General features: G+C 40.2%; 1 protein-coding gene across 1 annotated transcript in view; it reads right to left on the bottom strand.

Annotated features, from left to right (window-relative positions):
- The window catches only part of LOC120915224 (alpha-tectorin-like), a 128,870-nt gene that overhangs the window by 23,883 nt on the left and 80,051 nt on the right, over positions 1–24,936 (bottom strand). Inside the window, exons 8-12 of the mRNA XM_040325555.1 lie at positions 24,341–24,914; positions 19,130–19,731; positions 16,639–17,200; positions 15,104–15,303; positions 3,151–3,534 (exon numbers count right to left, since the gene is read on the bottom strand). Of these exons, the coding sequence (XP_040181489.1) occupies positions 3,151–3,534; positions 15,104–15,303; positions 16,639–17,200; positions 19,130–19,731; positions 24,341–24,914 (2,322 nt within the window). The remainder of the gene's footprint in view (positions 1–3,150; positions 3,535–15,103; positions 15,304–16,638; positions 17,201–19,129; positions 19,732–24,340; positions 24,915–24,936) is intronic.

The following is a 24,936-nucleotide window of genomic DNA, read 5'->3' as shown; positions in this document are numbered from 1 at the left end:
CCGGGCCTTTTCCCAGCGGGCAAATATTCCTGGACGTGTTTTAAAACCGTCCGCTGGAATCCTGCCCGCTCGGACATGTACGGTCGTCAGTACAGACCTACCGTACATGTTCAGGCGCCCGCCGTCCCTCGCATGCGTCGAATGACTTCGACGCATGCGTGGAAGCCTTTAAATGGCAGGCCCGCCCACGTCTCCGCGTCATCGCCGCGTCATCGTCGCGGCGACGACGCGGACACGCCCCGCGTATTGTTTACGCGCGGACTTCTGTACGATGGTTAGTACAACCATCGTACAGAAGCCCTCTGGCAGGCATGTACGGTGAAAACGGTCCTTAGAATATTTGACAAGCAGCTAAACTGCTAAACTGTATGACGCCAAAATAATACATTTTCGGTCAAATGCTCTGCCCCAAGAATTTGAATGTTAGTTGACTAGTAATAATAATTCATAAATATAATTATTACTAGTGTCATACCACATTAGAATTCTTCTATAGCTTGTAGGTGGAACATTCGACCGGAAATGTATGATTGTGGCATTGTACAGTTGCTGCTCCGTCAAATCTTCTTAGAACATTTGACAGACACCATAAGCCTTCAATTGACAGATTTGACCTTAAAGCGGATGTGTCACTAAAAAAATATATTAAAAGCCAGCAGCTACAAATACTGCAGCTGCTGACTTTTAATATAAGGACACTTACCTATCCTGGAGTCCAGCGCCGTCCGCAGCAGATGACGAGCGATCCCCCTCCATCCACGGTGAGGGAACCAGGAAGTGAAGCGCTCCGGCTTCACTGCCCGGTTCCCTACGGCGCATGCGCGAGTCGCGCTGCGCCCGCCGATTGGCTCCCGCTGTGTGCTGGGAGCCGAGTGTTCCCAGCATACAACGGGGGATGGACGGGATGCCAGGAAAAAACCCGTCCTTTGCCCGTATCGTGTGGCCGGAAGTGGGTGCAAATACCTGTCTGTAGACAGGTATCTGCACCCCCCTCCCCCCTGAAAGTTGTCAAATGTGACACCGGAGGGGGGGAGGGTGCCGATCAGCGCGACTTCACTTTAGGGTGGAGATCCGCTTGAATTAATTTGGATTTTGGGACGAATGCATATTATAATGAAACAAAATAAATAAGAACGGATTTCGGGAGTAACTAAATATATTTATTTTCGGACGAAAACTAAATTCCAAAACAAAATATTTCAGTATACACATGTTTCCTGGAGGCACAAAGCTCCTTTAATCCATATAGATTTCAGCTCAACTATCCATAGTTGCTCCTTAAATTGTTTTGGACTTTGTGGCCTGCAACTTGTCTAGGTTTGATTGGTTAGACTTTAGAAGGGGGAGGGTGGTCGTACACATGACTGAAATAATTTGGTTTTAGGGGACATGTACAAGAAGAGCGTAAGACAAAATTTAGCTACCACACAACTGTGGCCTTCCAACCATGTTAAGTAAAATGAGAGTACTAAAGATTTCTGCCTGGATGTGGGTGTATTTAGTGTTCACCTCAATGCTGCTTTGGGGCCAGTACTTGGACCAGGTTGAAGTTGTTTGGTCCAGTTAAAATTGGGCACCCAGGGTAAAAAAACATCTCATTCACAACTGTGAAAAGACCACCAATAGAAGTAGATGCATACTAAATTATGTTACATTGCAATTATTGCTGTGATACTCCTGATCTCTGGGAAAAGTTACTGATCACCTATACTGCTATATGAATGCTATGAAGGTTCAGGTCTCTTCTTTTATATGTTTAATACATAGTGCTTCTATGTTTCCAGAAGCTGACAGTCTTCCTAATAAGAAACCATAGCAGTAGCTCTTGCCTTGTTTTAAAGAATAAAGGTCTAGGGGTCGTATGAGGAGAGCCACCCGCTCCTTAAAGTGGAGGTTCACCCGGAAATGTTAATTTTTAACCTTAGATTCATGCTCGCTTTGTCAAGGGGATTCGGGTATTTTTTTTTAAATCAAAGCCGTACTTACCGTTATAGAGATGCATCTTCTCCGCCGCTTCGGGGTATGGGCTGCGGGACTGGGCGTTCCTACTTGATTGACAGGCTTCCGACAGGCTTCCGATGGTCGCATCTATCGCGTCACGATTTTCCGAAAGTAGCTGAACGTCGGTGCGCAGGCGCCGTATAGAGCCGCACCGACGTTCGGCTTCTTTCGGCTACTCGCGATAGATGTGACCGTCGGAAGCCTGTCAATCAAGTAGGAACACCCAGTCCTGAAGACCATAACCGGAAGCGGCGGAGAAGATGCATCTCTAAAACGGCTTCGATTTTAAAAAAACTACCCGAATCCCCTAGACAAAATGAGCATCAATCTAAGGTTAAAAAAAAAATTCGGGTGAACTCCCGCTTTAACAAACTGTGAATAGCCATTGTTAAGGAGCAGGCAGCCACCGTGTCCTTAACAACCAATGAGTCATCAGCTGTCAGCGAGATTCCCCACTGATAACTATGTAAAAAATAGAGTTGCCGGCAAAGAAAAAATAAGAGAAAAAACGCATGGGATGCCCCACAATCACACCAGACCCTTATCCAACCATGCAGCCCAGCAGGCCAGGAAAGGGGGGATGAGTGAGCACCCCCCTTCTGAATTATACTAGGCCACATGCCCTCAACATGGGCATGTGCTTTGGGGCAGGGAACCTTGTCCCCATGTTGATGCGGACAAGGGCCTCTTCCCCACAACCCTGCCCGGTGGTTGTGGGGGTCTGCAGGCAGGGGGTTTATCAGAATCTGAAATCCCTCTTAAACAAGGGGCCCCCTAGATCCTGGCCCCCCATGTGAAATAAATCCATCCTCAATCATGATGCCTGTCACCACTGAAGCGAAAAAAAAACAAAACAAAAAACAGTGCACTCCAGTCGAAGGCTCCAACCGTCTGCCAGCCCCGCCATCTGACAGTTCTTAAATAACTAAGGGGTGGCATGCCCCTGGCCGATGACATCACAAGGGGCAGGGTCACCTGGTTACGTCACAGGATGACCCTGCCACTCAGTTATTTATCAACTGTCAGGTGGCGGATCTACTATGTGAACAAACATATTTATAGTTAATAACAGTGCAACTAGTACTTGCCAAAAAAAAAGTTACTAGTAACATAAATATTCATGTTCAGAAAATTTTGTGAGCCTATTACCTTTACAGTGTTACGATCACTGATGAGAATTTGCTCTTCATTAATGTAGAAGTATACAGGGGATATAACAGTCAAATTTGGAGAAGACCACTTGTCAAAGTTTATGATTAGCTGGAATGAGATATCAGGCAGCTTTTGACAAATTGTTGATAATACAAATGCACAGTTTGCTGGAAAACGAAGAAATGCCCCATCAAATGTCCTGAAGACACCTCCTCCTGCTGCAATACAGTAGGAGCTCTTTTTGCTGAAACAGCCTCGCACTCCATTTCTTAGTGCACATTCTTCATCTGACTTGCAGTGCCTGGGATCACACTGGATGAGATTCCTGCCAAAGCAGCGGCATCGCCTGGTGCAGTCACTATTCCAGAAGAGCTGCTTGGGCTACAAGGGTAAAGAACAAATGCATTATATCCTACAATATCAATAAACAGCTTTACATATGTTCCACAAGCATTGAACTTATTTTGAATCTTCTAAGAGACCTAAACACTGAGAAAATAAAATAGAACATAAGCAGGGTTGCCACAGTAACCAAAGACACTATTCAAATTTGAACTTGACTGGCTGCTATTAGAAACAACCACCTGTGTCTTTTTCCAGTTTTTTTAAATTTCGACAAATAAAACTTGCTTGTCCTTGAATCCAGTTTTGATAAGCATAGACAAAATAGTCAGATTGCCACATTGCTTAAAAAATATAAAAATGTATTAATTGAGGGTGCTGATATCAGTTTGTGTCTTGATATGCCAAGAGAAATGGATAAAAACAATAACACAGTTCTAGACTAACAACCATAGAATGGGTGACCCAGCACAAGCAGTGAAAACCACATAGAAGGTGGATCTACATTACTGCAAACTGGTTTGCTCATCCATAGTAACTATTTAGTTGTGTCAAATCTAACAGGTCTACCTTAATATATTTTTTTACAGTTTACACAATTATCAACAACATGTTTTATCAACAACCTTTGCTTTATTTAAAGGCTCAGTCTACCCAAGAGTTATTTCAGTTGAAATCAAAGCCTATTAGGTTGAATATTCAACTAGCCTATTGTCTGTTTGGGCTCTGAAGCCCCATTCACACTATCAGTTTTCCTGCAGGTTTTCTCTTCAGGTTTACCAAAACCACCTAATATGAGGTCAAACCTCAAGAGTTTCAATTTGTATGCAATCAAGCAGGCCCTTGCACTACATGGTTTTGGTAAACCTGAAGAGAAAACCTGCAGGAAAACTGATAGTGTGTATGGGGCTTAACAATGAGATTTAAATTCCACAATTTGAGGTTTTGATGGAGTTTTGGATTATCTTGTTGCATTCTTACTACTATTAAATTGGATAAAAATGCACCAGACAGACAGGGCCCTTTGTAAATCACCATGATGGGTGTACAGGCCCAGATATCTTATAACCTGAGTCCCTGTAAGCACTTGCATCACCATGTATGGCACTTTCACAGCCTATACAAACTCACTTTAATAATTATCATCTTCTATATTAAAATTTATTTATGGCTTTATGCCACCATAGTTCCAAACCTATTTAAAGGGCAACATTTTAAACATCGTGAAGTTCAGCAAATTGTGTCAATATAAGCAAAATCGGTAATACAAGTGAATGAAGGTACCAATTTAATAACATCATGCCAGTAAACATGCACATGGAAGTCTAAATAAGCATCATCATCAGGGATAGTTATTGGTTTGGGAATTCACTGTTTTCCCAAAGAACATTTAGCACTGCTGATAAACAAGTTGCATACAAGTTGCAATAAATCAGAGTGTAAATTATTTTTCTCTGGCACCCCTATGGCAGCATATATGTGGTAGTAGCACTGCTTACTTCTGCCCAAAGGACCAGGGTAAAGCTATAAAGTGTTATTCGTCCTTGTGGAACTGAAAACAAGTGTAAAGCGGAGACACCCTTATCTGACACCTTTGGTGTTATCCATGCAGGTTTGGCCTTTCCTGTAGCCCTGTACTTAGGTCCTAAATGTTCCAGTAAGGCAGGGAACCCATTTATGACAGTAATGAGATAGAACACTACAGAACCTCTAAATGTTTAAATAACATCTTAACTAGCAATAGGACAGAACCTGTCAAATCAGATACCCTTTTAATTGAGCCTAAGCTTATCATAAATTTCATTAACTGGACCTAAAGGGATCATATCTATGATACTTAAGCAGCAATTACAGAAATAAGCATCGAAAGTGTGTTTTTTTAATAGCTATCATAAAACGTTTCATAAGTCCTAAGTGATTAGAATTGTAAGGCAGACATCTGCTCAAGCTAACAGTATTAGGTTTATTGCCCTATCATAAAATAGTTTAGCCTGCAGAAGGGCATCACCTTCCTGTAATTCTAAGCACAATCAAACAATAGACACAGGCTGGAGGAGCGTGGAACAGGCTGTGATTGACAGAACCTCCCCTTTAGATAGTCAACACCATGTTTTTGTACAACAATAATAAATATTTGAGTTTAAATGCATATGTGTATAATGATTTAAAAGTTTATTTGATATTAATTATGTATTTTGCCTTTGTATTGTGAAGGCTGTTTCACTTACTACTCTGGTCCAGAAAGGTATCAGACTGGGAGTGCTATCTAAACAGGAAGGTGAATTTTTAATCCCAGATGCACCTGTCATCCCAGTCTTTTACCATTTGCCTAAAACCCCTCAAGGGTTTAAATCCCCTTGTGGGCAAACTGATAGTGGTAGGCATCCAGGCTTTAACTGAACAAGAGGGACAGTGGATTGACTTTCAGCTATAGCCTTTGGTCACAAAGCTCCCCAGTTATTTACGTGATACTAAGCATCTCCTTAATTTGTGGCAGGATTTTGAGTGAATGGAGAGAGATATGAAGATTACATGTGCTGTGTCAAGCCTGCAGTCCTCCATTCCACACTCTCTGGGTTTGAAGACAGTTTCTTTTTATTTGCATCAATATGGCATGTACTCCTGGACACAGAGAGTGTTTATTCTTAACATTTCTTGAATATATCCTCACCCATAACTATTTCTCGTTTGATGGAAAATGTTACCTTACAAAATGTGGATTGTGGCGATGGCTGCCATGTTTTCGCAATCTCTTAGCAACCTATACATGGCTTGGAGGAAGAAGGTGAGAATATTTGGAGGAGACATCCTGTTCCGTCTGCATATTAGGTTTATTTAGTGGTATATTGATAACCTTATATGTATCTGTTCTGGGGAATTGGGGACACTTGAAGATTTTTTGTTATATTTGAATGATAATCAGCTAAACCTTAAATTCACAGGACAGATGGATAGGGATTCAATCAGTTTTTTGGATGATTTTTAGCCAGTCATGGTGGACATAAAATTACTAACATTTATAGAAAACCACTGTCAGACAACAGTATTTAAAGAATGAATAGAGAACTCTGCGCTATGGTAATACAAATATAAATATATTAAAGAAGCTGCTCCCCTAAAGTGGTGTGAAAACAACTTTGGCAATGTGGGGGGTGTATAATAATAAGGGGGCGCTAATAGTAGGTGATAAGTAAATTCCAAATTTTAGCTTGAAACAATATATTAACTATAAGGTTAACAATATACAGGTAATAATGATTTAAAGTGCAAGTGCTTATATAATGACAACATCAAAAAATAGGTGCCAACAGGTCTAAAAAATGCAGCAATGGTCACTAAATGATAAGCATTGGTAAGTCCATGCATCACATGGTTGACTTGAGAGTAGACACAGTCACCACGGAACAGATATCAAACTGGCGACACCCGGTGAAAGATAGAGGTAAGTGCCTACTTACCAGACCACCATGACCCTTCGTATGAAAAAAGGATCAGGTGGAGCTTTAGTACAGTTAGTGGCCTAAGGTCTGTACTGGTACCTGGATGGGACTAGCCAGGAATGGACTCCAACAGAAGAAATTATCATGGATAAAATGAAGAAAAAAGGGCCATAGTGAAGTTCTGCAATTTATTGTAAAACAGATTAAAAACAAAAGCCAAATGGCCGCTTACTTGTGCAAGTGCCGAGACATTGGTACTAAGGAATCAAGCGAATTGCAGCTAGATGTGACTTGGAGCACCAGCTGCACTGTGTCTCACTCTCGTGGGTAGGTGTAGTGTGCGTTCCACTGCCCCTCTGTGGCAAATCTGGAAGTGGCTGAACATGACCAGGAACGCCTCGACGTACGTTTTATCTATTAATGTCGTCGGGAAGCTTCCTGGTCACATGATGGGTGTCGTATTTATAACATCTATAATCTATTTATAATCTATTTATGAGATCTCACCCAGGGTTATAAATACGACACCCATCATGTGATCAGGAAGCTTCCTGACGACATCAATAGATGAAACGTACGTCGAGGCGTTCCTGGTCACGTTCAGCCACTTCCAGATTTGGCACAGAGGGGCGGTGGAACGCACGCTACACCTACCCACGAGAATGATTCGGGTAATCCAAGCCATAAGGTCAGAGGCATTCCTGTGGGCCGGTTTTTAAGGCTGCAGAGAATATGCAACATGGATGAAGACTGAGAAAGTGCTGGCCCACATGTGTGATCAATTTCAGCAGCGGGGATACCCAAGTACAGTTGTAAAGAGAGTGGTTAGTATAACAGGAAAACAGAGAGGAATACTTTATTGAGTAAGAAAACACAAGGAAAGACACAGATTGGACCACCTGTTTTCTCCACAGCATTTAGCATGGAATTTAGGAAGATTAGAAACATAATAGAATCTTATCTTCCGGTATTATATAGCGATAACGTACAGTATATGCTTGTATACTTTCAATTGGGGTTAGTGTCCCGGGATAGGGTAGTTTCCTCTCCCCCAACCTTCCTTAGATGATTTTTCCTTTTACCCTATTTCTCTCAATTACACTGTATTCTAAACTAATTGTAACATTAATCCTATTTCCTAGGCTTTTTTGCATGTGCACATTGATTGGTCCTGGCCATGTTTTCATTTATCCTTGCCACTCCTGTCCTGTTCGGGAGCTGTGACGCGCACCATGGGCTTCCCCCCTCCCCTACGTCTTGTATGGGCTTGGGGTGGGCGGGGCTCCATCGCTGAGCGTCTACGTCACACTTTACACGCCGGACATGTGGCATCCTCATGGCGCTGCAGCTGCGGCATGCTAGTTGTCATCTGCACACGGCGGGGGACAATTTTGTTGGCGCCTCTCGCCGGGTGATCCATCTGCCTGGCTGATTGCGCCTTCGTCCCCCCCGGTGTACTAACATGACGTTGGGGGTTGGGCTAGGGTGGCACTCCCTATACTGTATAGGCTTCTCCCCTAGATGGGTGCTACACACTGGATACATCACAGCACTACTTACCCTGGTAAACCATTTTATTTCCCATCCACTCCATTACAGGTACAACCTTTTTTCTACAACTTACATTCCATCAGGTCTTTTCCAACCTTTCACTTTTTTCTTATCTGCACTTACTGTCTCTTTCTTTCATCTTTTCTATCAATTTTCTTTTTCAGCTTCTCACTTAATTTTAAAATGTTCACACTGCTGTTCCTTCACACCTTTTGTTTGCACCATTTTTTACATACCTTCGTCACCTTTTTTCACAGATGTCCCCCACTTCATATGGGGTCACCACACTCCACCCACACATGTGTTACTTCACACTCTGACCCTCTTGGGGCGTCGCCCGTGTGGGCCGTTGTCGCCCTGCGCACCTCCTCAGCTCCTGGGGGTGACTTACCTGGCTGGTCTATGATTTTCACTGCCATACCATCACTGCACAGATGCATCCGTAAGTCTTTCGGCTAAATGTATACATGGGGGTTGCCTTACATAAATTCATAACTTTATTAGATTTGTATCTGTATCCTCCTATTTTTATCAATATATTATCAGTAGGTCAATAATCTGTACATGTATTAACTGTGTCAACTATTCCCTGTATTTGTAAATATATGACATGTTTCTATTTAAACATCAATTTATTGTGTAGTATTTGATTTAAATGTTAAGTCTAAAAAAATATCATTTTATTAGCAGAATGCATTAAAATGAAAAATTAAATTTATATGACTATTTAAACCAATTAAAGGCTGTCTCTTTTCTTAGCTAACCATTTGCTTCCGTGTACTTCATACAAAGTCCTGCCTCTTCTTCCCCCTTCTTTTATTCTTACAGAGGGCATTTGACCTTGTTCACATTTGTCAAGTAGACAAATGTAAAACTGTCGAAAAACCAGATATGGGCATTTCGATTATGCCTTTTGGCCTTTGCAACACTTCCGCAACTTTTTAACACTTCATCAATGATGTTTTTTAAGATCTGTTGAACAAGTTTGTGATTGCAGATCTGGATGATATTCTCATCTTTTCTGAAAATCTGGAGGAGCAATGCCAACATGTCTGCATGCTCTTTGAAAGATTAGTGAAGAACTGACTTTATATCAAACTGCAGAAATGTGAGTTTGAATGAACCCATATCCAGTTCCTGGGATACATTATTCCTCCAGAAAGAGTGAGCATTTATCTCAAGAAGATCAAAGCAGCAGCTGATTGACCTGCCCCTACAAATGGTAAGGAAATATAATGATTTATTGGATTTGCCAACTTACAGAGAATTCATAAGAAACATCTTTAAGGTGGTAACACCAATTACGCAGCTGACCAAGAAAGGGATGTCCTTTGTGTGGTCACCTGATGCACAGACTTCCTTTAGTAAGCTAAAGACTCTTCTTACTTCAGAACCAATATTGGTGCATCCCACTCCTTAACTTCCTTTTATCGTGGAAGTGAATGCTTCAGACTCTGTGGCAGCTATCCTTTCTCAGTAAAAAAGGGGAAAAGATGCAGCTTTAACCTTGTGCTTATTTCTCTCATTTAATGTCTTCAGCTGAAAGGAAGTATGACATTTGGAATAAGGATCTGCTGGCAATAATTGAAACGTTTTACAAATGGAGGCATCTGCTGGAAGGGGCTAATTATCCTGAAACTGTTCACACTGATCATAAAAAATTGTAGTTCATTCAATCTGCTAAGAAGAGACTATCTTATAGTTAAGCACTTTTCCAGGTTAACTTTATCATCTGGGTCAAAGAATTTAAAAGTTGATGCCTTATCAAGAATGTTGTTTGAGCCTCTCCAGCAAGGCAACTCTGAGTATACAATCCAATCTCAGAAATGATGTGACCTGTTTGACCTCTGTACGCAGTAAGACACCCTGATCTTCTCCTTTGGGGTTACTCCAATCACTCCCTGCTCTATCAAGACCCCGGGGTCAACTTCTATGGACCTCAAGGTCGATCTTCCTCCCTTGAAAGAGATGACCTCTATCTTGGTAGCCATCGATCGTCTCCTGAAAATTCTTGATTTCAGGATCTTTAGGAACAAATTACATAATCTGGTTCAATGGGAAGGATATGGGCCAGATGAGAATTCTTGGAAACCTGAGGAGAACGTTCATGCCCTAGATTAACAAGAAAATTCCACCAGGGGTTCCCTCACAAACATGGTCCTCTGACTTCCAGGGGATGTCCTTGAAGGAGCAAAGTGCTGTCAGGATCCAGACAACCTCTGTTGTGTTGACAATGTCTCTTCTTGCTGAGCCACCTGGGATGCAGGACAGCTCTCCGGAAAATTTCTTGAATGATCTAGCTTTGAACCTTGTTTCTCTTAAACCTTAAACCCTTTGCTCCTCCCTGTAAATTCCTATTTTAGCCATGCCTTTGCACTTCTTGTTTGCCAGATGATTGTGTTCTCTCCAGCCAACATCTTTCTTGTCACTCCTGCTGTTGTCTGTATCTCCACTACCACTCATTACCAACCTTTGGCTTGTTCCTTGACTACACTTCTGCTTGATCTCAACCTGCGGCCTCTTGTTACTGACCCTTTGCTTGTTTACTGTCTACACTTCAGCTTGATCCCTACCTGCTATATCCACTACTAGACCCCAGGTTGCACACCTCTAGATGGGGCGATTCTGAGGACCGCGATCTGGTACTAACATGCATCAAAACCCATCTTCACCATTAGGAGACCTGGTGAACAATTAGTGCTTTGACTCCGCAATATCATCTTCCAGGGTGCCAGTGCAGTGTACATATCCCCTTGGTTGGTAGAAGTCTCTCTACTGCCACTGGTCTCCAAGCCTGATCAATGGCTGTGACATTCTTTCAGTATTACTAAAGTAATACTAATAGGCTCAGCAGTCCTCACTACAGTTGATTTTGTCAGGAAGGCTGGAGCTTCCCCACTTGTTTATAAAATAGTATTTGCCTGAACTGACCACACGAGTTGCTGGTTATTGGTCTACGACATGTATGCTACCACATGTTGGCCCCAGAAAAAGGGAAAATTGCATTATACTTACCTTGTAATATTCCTTTCTTGGTGTAAATCCATGGTAGCAAGCTAAACCCACCTGACCTCATTCAGCTTTATAGGTTTACATTGGTCCTGTAGGCGGAAGTAGGCAGGGCTACTACCACATGTATGCTGCCATGGAATACCACACGGAAAGAAAAATTAAAAGGTGTGTAATACACAAATTATATATGTTTCACTTCTTCAGAGAGGTAATGAGATCTCACAGCACTATCTTCTGTGTGTCAGTAAGAAGCTTGCTGCGGCTGGTGGACGGGAGCTCTAACCTCCTTTTACAATGGATAACTCACTGGAAGGTGGCAGGTGACATTACTGCTCAGTGGATTCAGCTCCATTCTTGAGCCTCTTACTCAAGTAAAAAAGCGAAAAAAATTGTAACTACACTGTGATTTATTTCAAAGAGTATGCAGCATGTTTATCAGCAGTAGGGAGGCAAAGCTTTAAACTGATAATTTTAGCCTTTACATCTACTTTCATTTTATTGTATCACAGAACAAGAGAAGCTGAGACATTGCTGGGCATTTGCAAAATGAGCCAAATTATTCTGAATATTATCTCTGTACAGATTGCTGGTAAGCACTCAATATACTGTACATTAGAAACATGTACTGATCTCCAAATTTTGTATTAGCGTGCACTGGTGCCTGAATTAGTCATTCCAACAAATTTTCCCACCTCACAACTCAATTCACCTTCCACATCTCTACAATGTACTTACAAGTGCTGCTTGCTTTGCCTGTTCCCAACTGCGCACTCCTGTATTTAGCAGCTCCTGGGCACAGTGTGACGATCATGTGTCACCACAGAGACAGTAGCTCTTTATGGTGAATGGATCAATAATCACTGATACTGTTGACCACTGGAGGCATCTAAAATACAGTAAAAATATATTCATTTATAAGTGCATCCAGCAGTCAGCAATAGTCAGTATAAACAATAGAGAATTGAGCCAATTCACTAAACGTAGTGATCTGTAAATTTTTGGTGGCTATTGCCAAAAAGTCTGCATCATTTTAATTTTCTGATCTTCCGCTATACTACCTTGCATGCCCTAGCTTTCATTATTTCATTATGTGAAGGTACACAATCCGAAAATAAAAGAATTGCCGGAGCACAGTAGTAGTTACCATGTTTTGAATTAGAGCTCATCAGACAAAAGTGGTGGAAGACTGTTATGCCATTACTGTATCATCCATAGCAGTCACTAACATTCTAAAAACACAAATGGGGACTTCCATTTACCTATAACAACCATAAAAATCATGAGAGTGAGAATTCAACCAAAAGTTGTCGTTATACTTACTTCTTGTCAGTAACTTAAAACATTTGAACCCAGATGGTCAGCATGACAACCAGGCCTCTACCATTTAAGAAGAAGGCCAGCAATGGCAATAAATGGCATTTTTGTCTTTTTCCAGAACAAAGCAATGTACTCCTGGCATGCTATATGTCTTTGACTTTAGATGACAGGGGCAAAGATTATTTCCATGTCATTATTACTCCTTAAGAAAATTGCTTCAGCTTGTAAATCAGATCCTTGAACTTTTATGTAAATTGTCAATTATTGGCAACAAATTTAGTATGATTTTAGCAGATAAATTTTTTCCTCCATAATATTTTCTAGCTTTGTGTTCTTTGTGTTATTTTCAAAAAATTTCTACACAATGTGCCTAGGAACTTCTACGCCACAGAGTGCAGACAGAGTGACATTCTATGATTCTGAGCTTTAAGGAATTGTTGGTGCTTCAACTGGCTGCTTAGAAGAAAACTTACATACATGTTCTTAATGGCCAACTACAAATAAAGAGTGACTTAGATAGATAAAAAAGCTAGATTATTGGTAGGACTCTAAAAAAAAAATTAAGCTTACTAATTTACCCCAGACAACAGTAGTTTTCAGCATGTTCACATTCTCTCATTGAGTAAGGATGTGAGAACAAATGTGCTAGGGAGCATAATCACTTTGACATTTCAGGACCAAGCATGAATCAGAGAAAAAAACTTAAATAATGCAGGGAGGACACAACCATGTCCGTATTGCTTACAAGCAAGTTCAATATTTAAAGTTTCAATAATACTTTGTATAAGGACAGCCTAAAACACCGGCGTTTTTCAAAGGGACATTTTGCTACAGTGTTGTGGAATAGTAGACTCTTAATAGGAAAGGTAAAACAATATAAACTGAAATTCCGCACTAAGGTAAGATAGTGGCTGCTGCCCTCCTGAAAAAAAACGGCACTAAAGGGAGACTCTATCCATGAGCCTACCCATTAAGGACTCCCCGACACATTTTCATCACATTTGAGTACAGTGCACATATTTAGGATTGAGGTTTCTCCTATCCAGGATAGAATATACACCTTAAACCCAGCAGGCAGCGCCACTACCCCACATATATATTTTTACTACTATTAATAGGAAAGGTGCTCACCAAAAAAAGAAAACATGGTGTGTAAGTAGGAAAGCGCCAGACCCTTTTGTGTAGAGTCACGAAATTAGATATTATTGGCTTTAATATTCAATAAAAGCCAATGCAAAATGGGTTCTCTTTTACCAGGGCTTCAGATTACTCAGAGAATAGACAGAACTGATTGGACATTGCGAATAAAATAGTTCTGAAAACAATATTATTTTCACATTCAAAGCAATCTGTTTCATATGTCAGTTTTAACAGACTCCACGAGTTTTTTGTTTTTTCCAAGTAATCCTTATGTCCCTAGACCTCTTCCTATTTGTGAAAATTAGAATTGGACACTGGACAGCACAGTTATCAGGGATTGTAGTTACTCATGTAATGCAGCATTTGCTTTGGTTCAAGCAATGGATTACTGACACTGTAAACATTGTATGAATAATCCTAACTTTACATTTAGCAGTGAGAAATTTTATACTTGCTAACAAAGCTACAGTATGCAGTGCGTAATCTATACACTGTTTTTGACAAGCCCATAATACTAATAGACTATTCTTGCATCTGCCAAAAAAGGGATTTCATATTTGAGTAAACTGAACCTTTATTCTTAATAAATAGTTAGGCTTCTGGGTCAGAAAATCTCATATTATGTTGATCTAACTCCACACCCATTTATAGCATTAGTAGTGCAAGAAAATAAAACCTCTAATCTATGTTTAAAGCTTCACTCCAAGCAAACAGCTAAATACACATCCAAAAAAAAAAACATACATTGAATCTCTTTTACCTGCCAAAGGATTTGAATTTCTCTCAACCAACTCCTGAGATTTACACAGTTCTGCTAGGCATAGTAAGGCTGGTGACTTGACTTTTCCAGCTGCAACACAGCATGGTCACCTATCTGCCCCCTGTCTGTGATTGAATAAAGTAGAAGCAGCAGACTGATTGGATCATCTATCTGCTCCTCTTATCAGCATGGTCAGCCCGTATGCATGCAGGACACTTATGCTGCCCTTCCCTCTCTGTCTGATTGGGGCTGCACCAGAAATTACAACATTCAGTCAAATTTAGCTATTTAACTAGCTAAATTATAAAATGTATTTTATTCTTTTTAATGAATGCATAATTTGATTTAGTGATGTTCAGCTTTAAAAAAAAATGGTAGTGACTGTTACCTCATAGTATTTGCCATCAGCATAACAACCACAGTTATGTGGAAGAATACAGCTCTTCCCGTTCAAGACATAACCTGGATCACACTGACAACCCTCCACGCAGTAATGATTGCAATCACTTTTAAGCCTGATAGCAGCACATCGAGGTTGGCACACACTAACACAGCTCTCATAATGACTGTATGCTGGGCATGTGAGATCTGTAAGTTTTAAAGGTAAAAAAATCAATACAAAACATACATTATAAATACAGTGATGAGATATCGGAAACATTAAAACAAATATGACTAGGCTGAATGTGAAAAAAGAATAAAGGTGTGACTTAAATCATTGGTGTGCTATCAATGATAACAGCAGTAGCATTCATTACAAAGCACAAAATCCTAGGAACCCCCAGCACTAACCTTGATTCATGAATATGTCTCCTTATCTCCTGAGCACTAATGGAAACATCATTCACCATTATGTATTTATTAGCTAGAAGAGGGTTTCACATTCACAAGAGCCCCCCTGTCCCAAATCACCCATCCCCCCATGTGCAGGGCCTGGCATGGATTTGGCAGGAACCCCCACGCATTTTTTTTTTAAATTTTGGTTCGGGTTTGGTTGCTTTTTTTTAATGACTTTTATCTGTATTGCCAAGACCCGACAATTCATTATAGCTGCGATTAGTTTTAAATTACTTTTCTTCCTTTAGAAATGTAATTTTGCTGCGGGACTGTTCTAAACACGGGAAAAATGCGCCACTTTACAGGCATACTATAGACACCCCAGGCACGATATTTGAAGGAATATTTAATTTTTATTGTTTCACTTTAAGCATTATTAAATTACTGCTCCCAAAAAAACTGCGGTTTTTGACACTTTTTTGCATTGATACATGTCCCCTGGGACAGGACCCTGGTCCCCAAACACTTTACATGACAATACCATGCATATAAGCCTTTAAATTTAGCACTTTTGATTTTTCATGTTCGTGTCCCATAGACTTTAACAGTGTTCACGTGTTCTTACAAATTGTTTGCCTGTTTGCAACTTCTGGTGGAAACCGAACCAGGGGGGGGGGGGTGTTCGGCTCATCCTTAGTGAGTGGTAAGAACTGTATGCTCTTGGCCTTGGTAAATATTTTAAAGTGATACCTAATGAAAATCAGTCATATAACTTATTATTACTGAGTTAGAACTTCAGTAAGTAAACCTTCACACTTAACTGTGCTTTTACAGAAAATACAGTTATCTTTTTTGCCTAGACTTCTGAGCTACATTAATTGTTCTCCCCTGCCTAGATAAATACTTACCTGAATTAAATGGCCATCTACAGGAATCCAGTCTCTGGCTGAAATCCGGGGCAGGGGTGATATGTTATTTTAGGTCAGGAGGGGTAAGTGTCTATTAAAACTAGTGTGTTTGATTATCCTCTCGATGTTTAGTAATGTTTGATACATTTTGTAAATGACATGCACATTTCATGTTACAAAAACTCATGTTGCCATACTTAAAATACAACTTCATACGTCTTTTTTAACTAAAACTTACAGCAGGATGTATGGTTTCTCCAGCCAGTGATAGCAATCCCTTGTGTCTGACATGTACTCGCATAGTTTTGTAGCCAGCTACAAGCAGTTTGAACAGCACCACCATCAATGCAGGAGTCAAAAAGACAATTCTTGAAGAAAAATCTAGGATTCACTTTGCTGTGGCATTTGGCAAATACAGCACTCCTGTTGGGAATGAAGCCGCAAAGCTGCTGGGCTTTCCACAATCCATCCACTTTTGTACAGGTTGGACATCTGTCCCCACAGCCAACCTGGCAAAATGTGTCCCTTTTTACCCAGCTGTGACCAAACTCATTGACATTCATACTAATGAAGCCACTAGAGGTCTGCAGGTCATCTTCTATATTTCCATTGTACCTCCCACACAGACCATATGTGCTGTTCTGCATGTAGCGGGGAATTGTTACAGACAGAAATGTCTTCCAGTCATAGACCACCTTTAGGCCAAAGTCTGTTTCAATAACAATGTGAAAACCAAATGCAAATATATTCACTTTGCCATGACCCAACTTCAGAGGCAAATAAAGTCTTTCATTATTTACCTGCAAAAGAACAAAATATAGTATGTAAATCAATTTACAGCTCATGTGAAATTCATAAAAGAGCAGTCTATTACTCAGTTCAGGACCCAGTGATAGGCCAATATAAATGTACTATATGACGGGCAGGAGAAAACTTGTAAGCTTTTAAATTATGTAATAGAGTTCATAACTTTTTTCCTTATAGGATGGATACCACCCCATGGTAAAACTAGCTAAAGGAGATTGTGGAGTATCTAGCATATATGGGACACAATTTTGAACTCCATTATAGAACTAATTGAGAGAAGGCTTCACTTATGGTCAATATGTCCCTCAACATGTTGTAATATAGTGGGTCAGTACTGATTTAATAACAAACATTAAAATTACCAGGAAGTGTAAGACTGGCGTCATTAATAAAGCACAGCATGGCAGCAAAGTAGAACTGAACATTGTGTGCAATAACCACTAATTCAAAGACTACACATTTTGTATCTATTGTTTAACAATGGTCATTTAATAAAAGGTTATCTGAAGAGATAGCACAGCAGACAATGCCTGCTTTGAGGCTCATTTTTTCTGACTGAGACTTCAGACAAAGTTCTTTGATAAGGAACACACGGGCCGAATATTAGGCGACATCGGCAAGTGCAATAGAAATGGCATTCAGTCCGTATGTACAGCAGCCAGCGGGTCTTACAGAAGAGGCATGACTGAAAAAAGTCTGCCGATCGACATCGGATCAGCACTTTCAGCCAAAGGCTGAGAGCGCCTACCAGTGTGTTCTGGTGGGGGAACCCTCCCCCTGTCAGAACACAATAGCTCAGTGGGGGGGATTACTGTACAAACGTTGGATAGTTGGTACAGCAGATCTTACCAATCTCTTCAGTTTTTTTATCTCTCAGACCACTGGGTTAAATGAAAAAAAAAATAGTATGTACTAGGCTTTAAACTCCATGGCATGTGTAAATTTCAACTAGAGCTACTGAGCTCCGTCAACAGTAAACAGAGGGACAAAGTGATAGAGAAAAAGGTCTAAAGTTCTACCTGTATTTTTCTCACATTTGCCTGACTAAAACTATAATAAATTCATTATAACAAAATTACCATGTCCATACTTTACCTTATGAGCTTTGTATCCTCCATTGAATGGAGCAGAAAAGCAAAAAGGGACAATTTTCAATCAAAACATCCTAAAAACACTCTAAAATGATGCAATTATAATTTAACTAAATTTTAAACATCAATTTTTCCCGTGCAAAATTAAATTGATAAATAATATTCATAAAATTAGCTAGATAAGTACCTTGACTAGCTCATCCCCCCGACTTCAAGTCATGGCAAAAATGGCAACAATTTATTTTTAATGTCCAATTAATATTTGTCTCCATTATGTTAGGCAGAGAGTTGACCTCAGTAGTGTTATGATATTCCAATATTGTGCAGCCACTAGCCTACATAGTTGAACAGCATGTTTAGCTGTTTGCAAAGGTAAAACTTTTTTTAGTTTTATATAGAGCCAGGAATGGTTATTTTACTGCAGTCTGTGTACCACTGGGACAATTTCTCTTTACTTCCTGTGCCAAAGATGCAACATAAATTTATAGGAAATCAGCTCATCTCTCTGTCACTATGCTCACTCCTCCTATCAGCATTCTATTTGTCAGCATATGAACTGATTGGTTCCCTAGATCTACTGCACGGGGACTTCATTAGGCTGATACCAGGTCAAACTCTGGAACTTACAGTGCTTGTATTTAAAAAAAATACACTAACTGATGCATTAACTAATACAATCCTGCACTGCTTTGTGTCTTTTATATTTGTCTGGAGTTCAGCTTTAAGGCTTTCAGAGAAAGAATGTATACTGTTACATTGCATTAATATTGTTTTAATGAAATAATGAAGATTAAAGAATACTGAAGTTTATACAAAGTAAAACCCACTTACCAGGACAGTGTGTTTGTATGCCCGATAAATTACAATGTTATAACTGTAAACTTCTACTTCCACTTCCTTTACCCATAGTGCAAGAGAAGAATCTCTGTCCTCATTTTTAGCAGTAACTGTAAATCTCGGGACAGTGTCCGCTTTGGAATTAGTAACTGTAGTGCAAAGGATTAGAGAACAGCTACTTTGAAAATCAAACGGGAGTCCATCAAATGTAAGATAATGTCCATATCCTGAGACAATACATGATGCATCTGTACGGGGCTGACAGTAATACAGCCTATTGTCCTCCATGCAGTATTCTTCATCCTTGCATGGACTAGTCTCACAGTAAACACTGTTGTCTGTCCCATTACAAAAACAAAGAGATTTGCAATCCAGATCGATCCAAAAAGTTTCATTTGTGGAAACCTGATGACCTTCAAAATTACAGCCACATTCACTCTTAGGAATACACCGCGTACCCTGCAAGGCAAAACCTTCATCACACTGGCATCCTTCAGTGCAACTATCAGTGCAGACTGGGCCAGAGGCAAGGGTTTCACAAGTTTCCGTACAAGTAATGCATTCCTCAAAGTGGCTGTTTTCAGGACACATTAGGGCTGTGGTATGCAACACAGGTATTATTAATACAGTAATGAAGAAGATATCAACAATACTTTATCTGGGCAAAAACATTCCACCTGATTTTCTTCCATGTACATTTTTGAATGCATGTAATGTAATCAGCTTTGTGACTTTGCTCTTTTCCCACTTTGATCAATTTCACCTACTCTAATGCCGCGTACACACGATCATTTTGCGGCATGTAAAAAACAATGTTTTTCAGCCTCTAGAAAAAACAACGTTTTTTCCAACTTCATCATTAAAACGAAGTTGCCCACACACGATCGTTTAAAAACAATGCTCTATCAAAGCGCGGTGACGTACAACACGTACGACGGCACTCTAAAGGGGAAGTTCCATTCAAATGGCGCCACCCTTTGGGCTGCTTTAGCTGATTTTGTGTTAGTAAAAGACGATTCACGCTTTTCTGTCTGTTACAGCGTGATGAATGTGCTTACTCCATTACGAATGGTAGTTTTACCAGAACGAGCGCTCCCATCTCATAACTTGCTTCTGAGCATGCGCAGGTTTTTAACGTCGTTTTAGCCCACACACGATCATTTTTTACAACCCGAAAAACGACATTGTTTAAAACGTCGTTAAAAAATGCAGCAGGTTCAAAAAAAAATGTTGTCGCTTTTCAGAACCCGAAAAATGCTCTGAAGCCCACACACGATCATTTTAAATGACATTTTTTTAAAACTTTGTTTTTTACATGCCGAAAAATGATCGTGTGTACGCGGCATAATAGTAGTTGTAAGTAAACTTTTATTATAATTTTCTGGGCTTCTTCCAAAACATTTCAAGTACAGTAAAACCTTGGTTTGCGAGCATAATTCATTCCAGAAACATGCTTGTAATCCAAAGCACTTGTATATCAAAGCATTTTTTTACAGGGTATAAAAGAGAAGAGAGGCACCTCTAAGTGTAGCAATAAATGTTATACCTTCATTAAATGTAACCATATTGCTACACTTAGAGGCTCCTCTCTTCTTTTTTATACTCAGTTGTGACATGTCGCTACTCTTATATCAAGACATCACTTGTATATCAAGGCAAAATGTATTAAAACATTTTGCTCGTCTTGCAAAACGCTCTCAAACCAAGTTACTCTCAAACCAAGGTTTTACTGTAATTCATACTTACCTGCAATCAGCTCCTGGGGTCTACATCGTGTGCCCCGAAAGGCCAGCAGACTGGCTTTCTATTGATGTAGAAAAGGTCTATGGCACACAAGCAAAAATTCCAAACTCTATACAAAATCCCAAGATTTTCAGGAAATTGGCAGTGTTGGACTTGGCAGACCACGCAATGAAGATCTCAGAGAAGCAAGGTTGCTTTAAATATAATCTATTATAAAAGGAAACGTAATTTATAAATGTCCTCCAGCTAAATATTTTAGAAAACCAGAAAAACAAAAATGTTACTAGCCTAAATAGGTTGACCACCTCTTTGTAAATACCGTAGACTCCACAGTATCACAGTTTATAAGAGGATCTAAAAGCCAGGAGGCAGAGCAGCCTGTGACATCTTAGTTACTGTGCTGGGAGCACACAGTAAGCATGTTCTCAGCACAGGGAAGCTGTTCCCCATGGGCACGTACAGTCATGGCCGAAAATGTTGGCACCCCAGAAATTTTTCCAGAAAATCAAGTATTTCTCACAGAAAAGTATTTCACATGTTTATTCCCTTGTGTATTTTGGAACAATGCAAAAAAGGGAGGAAAAAAAGCAAATTGGACATAATGTCACACAAAACTCCAAAAATTGTCTGGTCAAAATTCTTGGCACCCTTAACTTAATATTTGGTTGCACACCCTTTGGAAAAAATTACTGAGATCAGTCGCTTCCTATAACCATCAATAAGCTTCTTACACCCCTCACCCAGAATTTTGGACCACTCCTCCTTTGCAAATTGCTCCAGGTCTCTCTTATTGGAAGGGCGCCTTTTCCCAACAGCAATTTTAAGATCTCTCCACAGGTGTTCAATGGGATTTAGATCTGGACTCATTGCTGGCCACTTTAGAACTCTCCAGCGCTTTGTTACCATCCATTTCTGTGTGCTTTTTGACGTATGTTTGGGGTCATTGTCCTGCCGGAAGACCCAAGATCTCAGACGCAAACCCAGCTTACTGACACTGGGCTTTACAGTGCGACCCAAAATCCTTTAGTAATCCTCAGATTTCATGATGCCTGGCACACATTCAAGGCACCCAGTGCCAGAGGCAGCAAAACAACCCCAAAACATCATTTAATCTCCACCATATTTCACTGTAGGTACTGTGCTCTTTTCTTTGTAGTCCTCATTCCGTTTTCGGTAAACAGTACAATGATGTGCTTTACCAAAAAGCTCCATCTTGGTCTCATCTGTCCACAAGACATTTTCCCAGAAGGATTTTGGCTTACTCAAGTACATTTTGGCAAACTGTAGTCTTGCTTTTTATGTCTGTGTCAGCAGTGGGGTCCTCTTGGGTCTCCTGCCACAGTGTTTCATTTCATTTAAATGCCGATGGTTAGTTCACGCTGACACTGATGCTCCCTGAGCCTGCAGGACAGCTTGAATTTCTTTGGAACTTGTTTGGGGCTGCTTATCCACCATCCGGACTATCCTGCGTTGCAACCTTTCATACATTTTTCTCTTCCGTCCACGCCCAGAAAGATTAGCTACAGTGCCATGGGTTGCAAACTTCTTGATAATGTTGCACACTGTGGACAAAGGCAAATCTAGATCTCTGGAGATGGACTTGTAACCTTGAGATTGTTGATATTTTTCCACAATTTTGGTTCTCAAGTCCTCAGACAGTTCTCTTCTCCTCTTTCTGTTGTCCATGCTTAGTGTGGCACACACAGACACACAATGCAAAGACTAAAGCCCTGTACACACGATCGGTTTGTCCAATGAAAACAGACCGATTGACTGTTTTCATCACCACAAACCGATCGTGTGTGGGCCCCATCGGTTTGTTTTCCATCGGTGAAAAAAAATAGAACATGTTTTAAATTTGTCCTATGGATAAGAAAAACGATAGAAAAAAACGATTGTCTGTGTGAAAGTCCATCAGTTGTCAAAAATCCACGCATGCTCTGAATCAAGTCAACGCATGCTCGGAAGCATTGAACTTCATTTTCACAGCACGTCGTAGTGTTTTACGTTACCGCGTTTTGGCACGGTCAGATTTTTGACTAATGGTGTGTAGGCAAGACTGATGAAAGTCAGCTTCATCGGATATCCGACGAAAAAATCCATCGGATTAGATTCCATCAGATATCCGATCATGTGTACAGGGTTTAAGTGATCTTCTCTCCTTTATTTCTGCTTTCAGGTGTGATTTTTATATTACCCACACCTGTTAATTGCCCCAGGTGAGTTTAAAGGAGCATCACATGCTTGAAACAATCTTATTTATCCACAATTTTAAAAGGGTGCCAAGAATTTTGACCAGCCCATTTTTGGAGTTTTGTGTGACATTATGTCCAATTTGCTTTTTTCCCTTCCCTTTTTTGTTTTGTTCAAAACATGTGTTACTGCAATACTTTTCTGTGAGAAATACTTGATTTTCTGGAAAAATTTCAGGGATGCCAACAATTTCGGCCATGACTGTATTTAAGGCCACTCTGTGTTAAAGCCCACCTGCCCAGCGGCCGCTTATGTGCCTATGGCCAGTGGGAACAGGTTTGGGGTGGAATTTCAGAACCAAAAGCGCTAACCCCGAGCCAGACTCGGGATCGCCTTGCAGTGTCCACAGGCAGGGAGTTACTTACATTGTCCCTTGATCCTGCGATGCCTCCCTGCTGTGTGATCGAGCTGTGTCCTCGCTTGATTCACACAGTGCCTGTGTGCCACCGAGCTCCGTTCCCTGCGACGTTACGACGCACAGGGGCGGAGATCGGCGCCAAATTCAAAAAAGTAAATACACACAATACATACAGTATACTGTAGTCTTATAGATTACAGTACTGTATGAAAGAAATACACACACCCTTTGTCCCCAGTGGTCTGCCCAGTGTCCTACATGCACTTTTATATAATAAAAACTGTTCTTTCTGCCTGGAAACTGGAGATTGTCCATAGCAACCAATAAATGTTCCTTTACATCAAAAGTGGTTTTAGACCAGCTAGAAAAGAGTGATAATAAATTAGAATCACTTGCAGAATTGAGCGATAGTGATTTGTGGGGAAATTCTTCATCAAACAATAAAAGTAATGACAGCGACAATTCTGCAACTGAGCAAATTTCAGTGTTTTTGATTTGATTACATTATTGAATAATTTTTATTATAATTACATTATTATTTGTTATAATTATTTATAGTTATTTATTATATTATGAATTTTTTTTTAAACGTTATCATACCCGAGATGTCTATTAGACTCTTGTTTGGACAGATTTAAGTGAGTTATTCCTAAGATTTACAGGCCTACAATAGAAAACGCCAAATTTCCATGCAAAATAATTGTACCGCTTTCAGCACCTAAAATCTGAAATAATCGTACCACAAAGGAAGTTAAAACACATGGTTTACTCAAATTAGTGTAGGTATACATTACTAAACTATCATGATAAACTCTGTATTTGTAAGTAAAAATTTAAATGCATAAACTTACGGCAGAAGTTTGTACTCCTCCACTGGCCAACATCTACAGCAGCATTTTGGCACGCCATGGCATAACGACTAACAGAGTCACATAGCTCTGTCTGGTTACCTCCACTTTGGCACAGACGAAACAGACAAGTTCTGTAATATGCGGATACATTAACAACAGCATGACAGTCCAGAAAAGAGCTGTTGCTTGGATCATTAATAATTCCACATTTGGAACGACTTCTATAATACTTCAGTAGTTCAGAATCATTGTTGCAGGCTTTCAGCAAATCCCCACATTCTCCATTGCAGATCTCGTCAAAAGTTGTCCAACTCTCTAAGAATATAGCAACGTTATCCGTACACTTTCCATTTGGCAAGCAAAACTCATCCTCACTGTTTCCATTGAAGAAACCACATAATCCTCCTGTACAATTGTGGTACAAGGTAGAAAGAGTGATGTAAAGCAGGCCTTGGTCTGAATACTGTATTTTAACAAACCCTTCAGATTCAATGACTGTTCCATTTCTGTTACGGTACATTTCCAGCTCACCAGAGGGCAGGTAAAAGGGAAGTTCAATCTGAAATCCATTAACCTTAAAAAGATACATTCTCTTA

The sequence above is a fragment of the Rana temporaria genome, chromosome 10 (assembly GCF_905171775.1).
Source record: "Rana temporaria chromosome 10, aRanTem1.1, whole genome shotgun sequence".
NCBI classification, from domain to species: Eukaryota; Metazoa; Chordata; class Amphibia; order Anura; family Ranidae; genus Rana; species Rana temporaria.
Note: the sequence above shows the minus strand (reverse complement) of the source record. Positions and strands in the feature narration are given on the sequence as shown.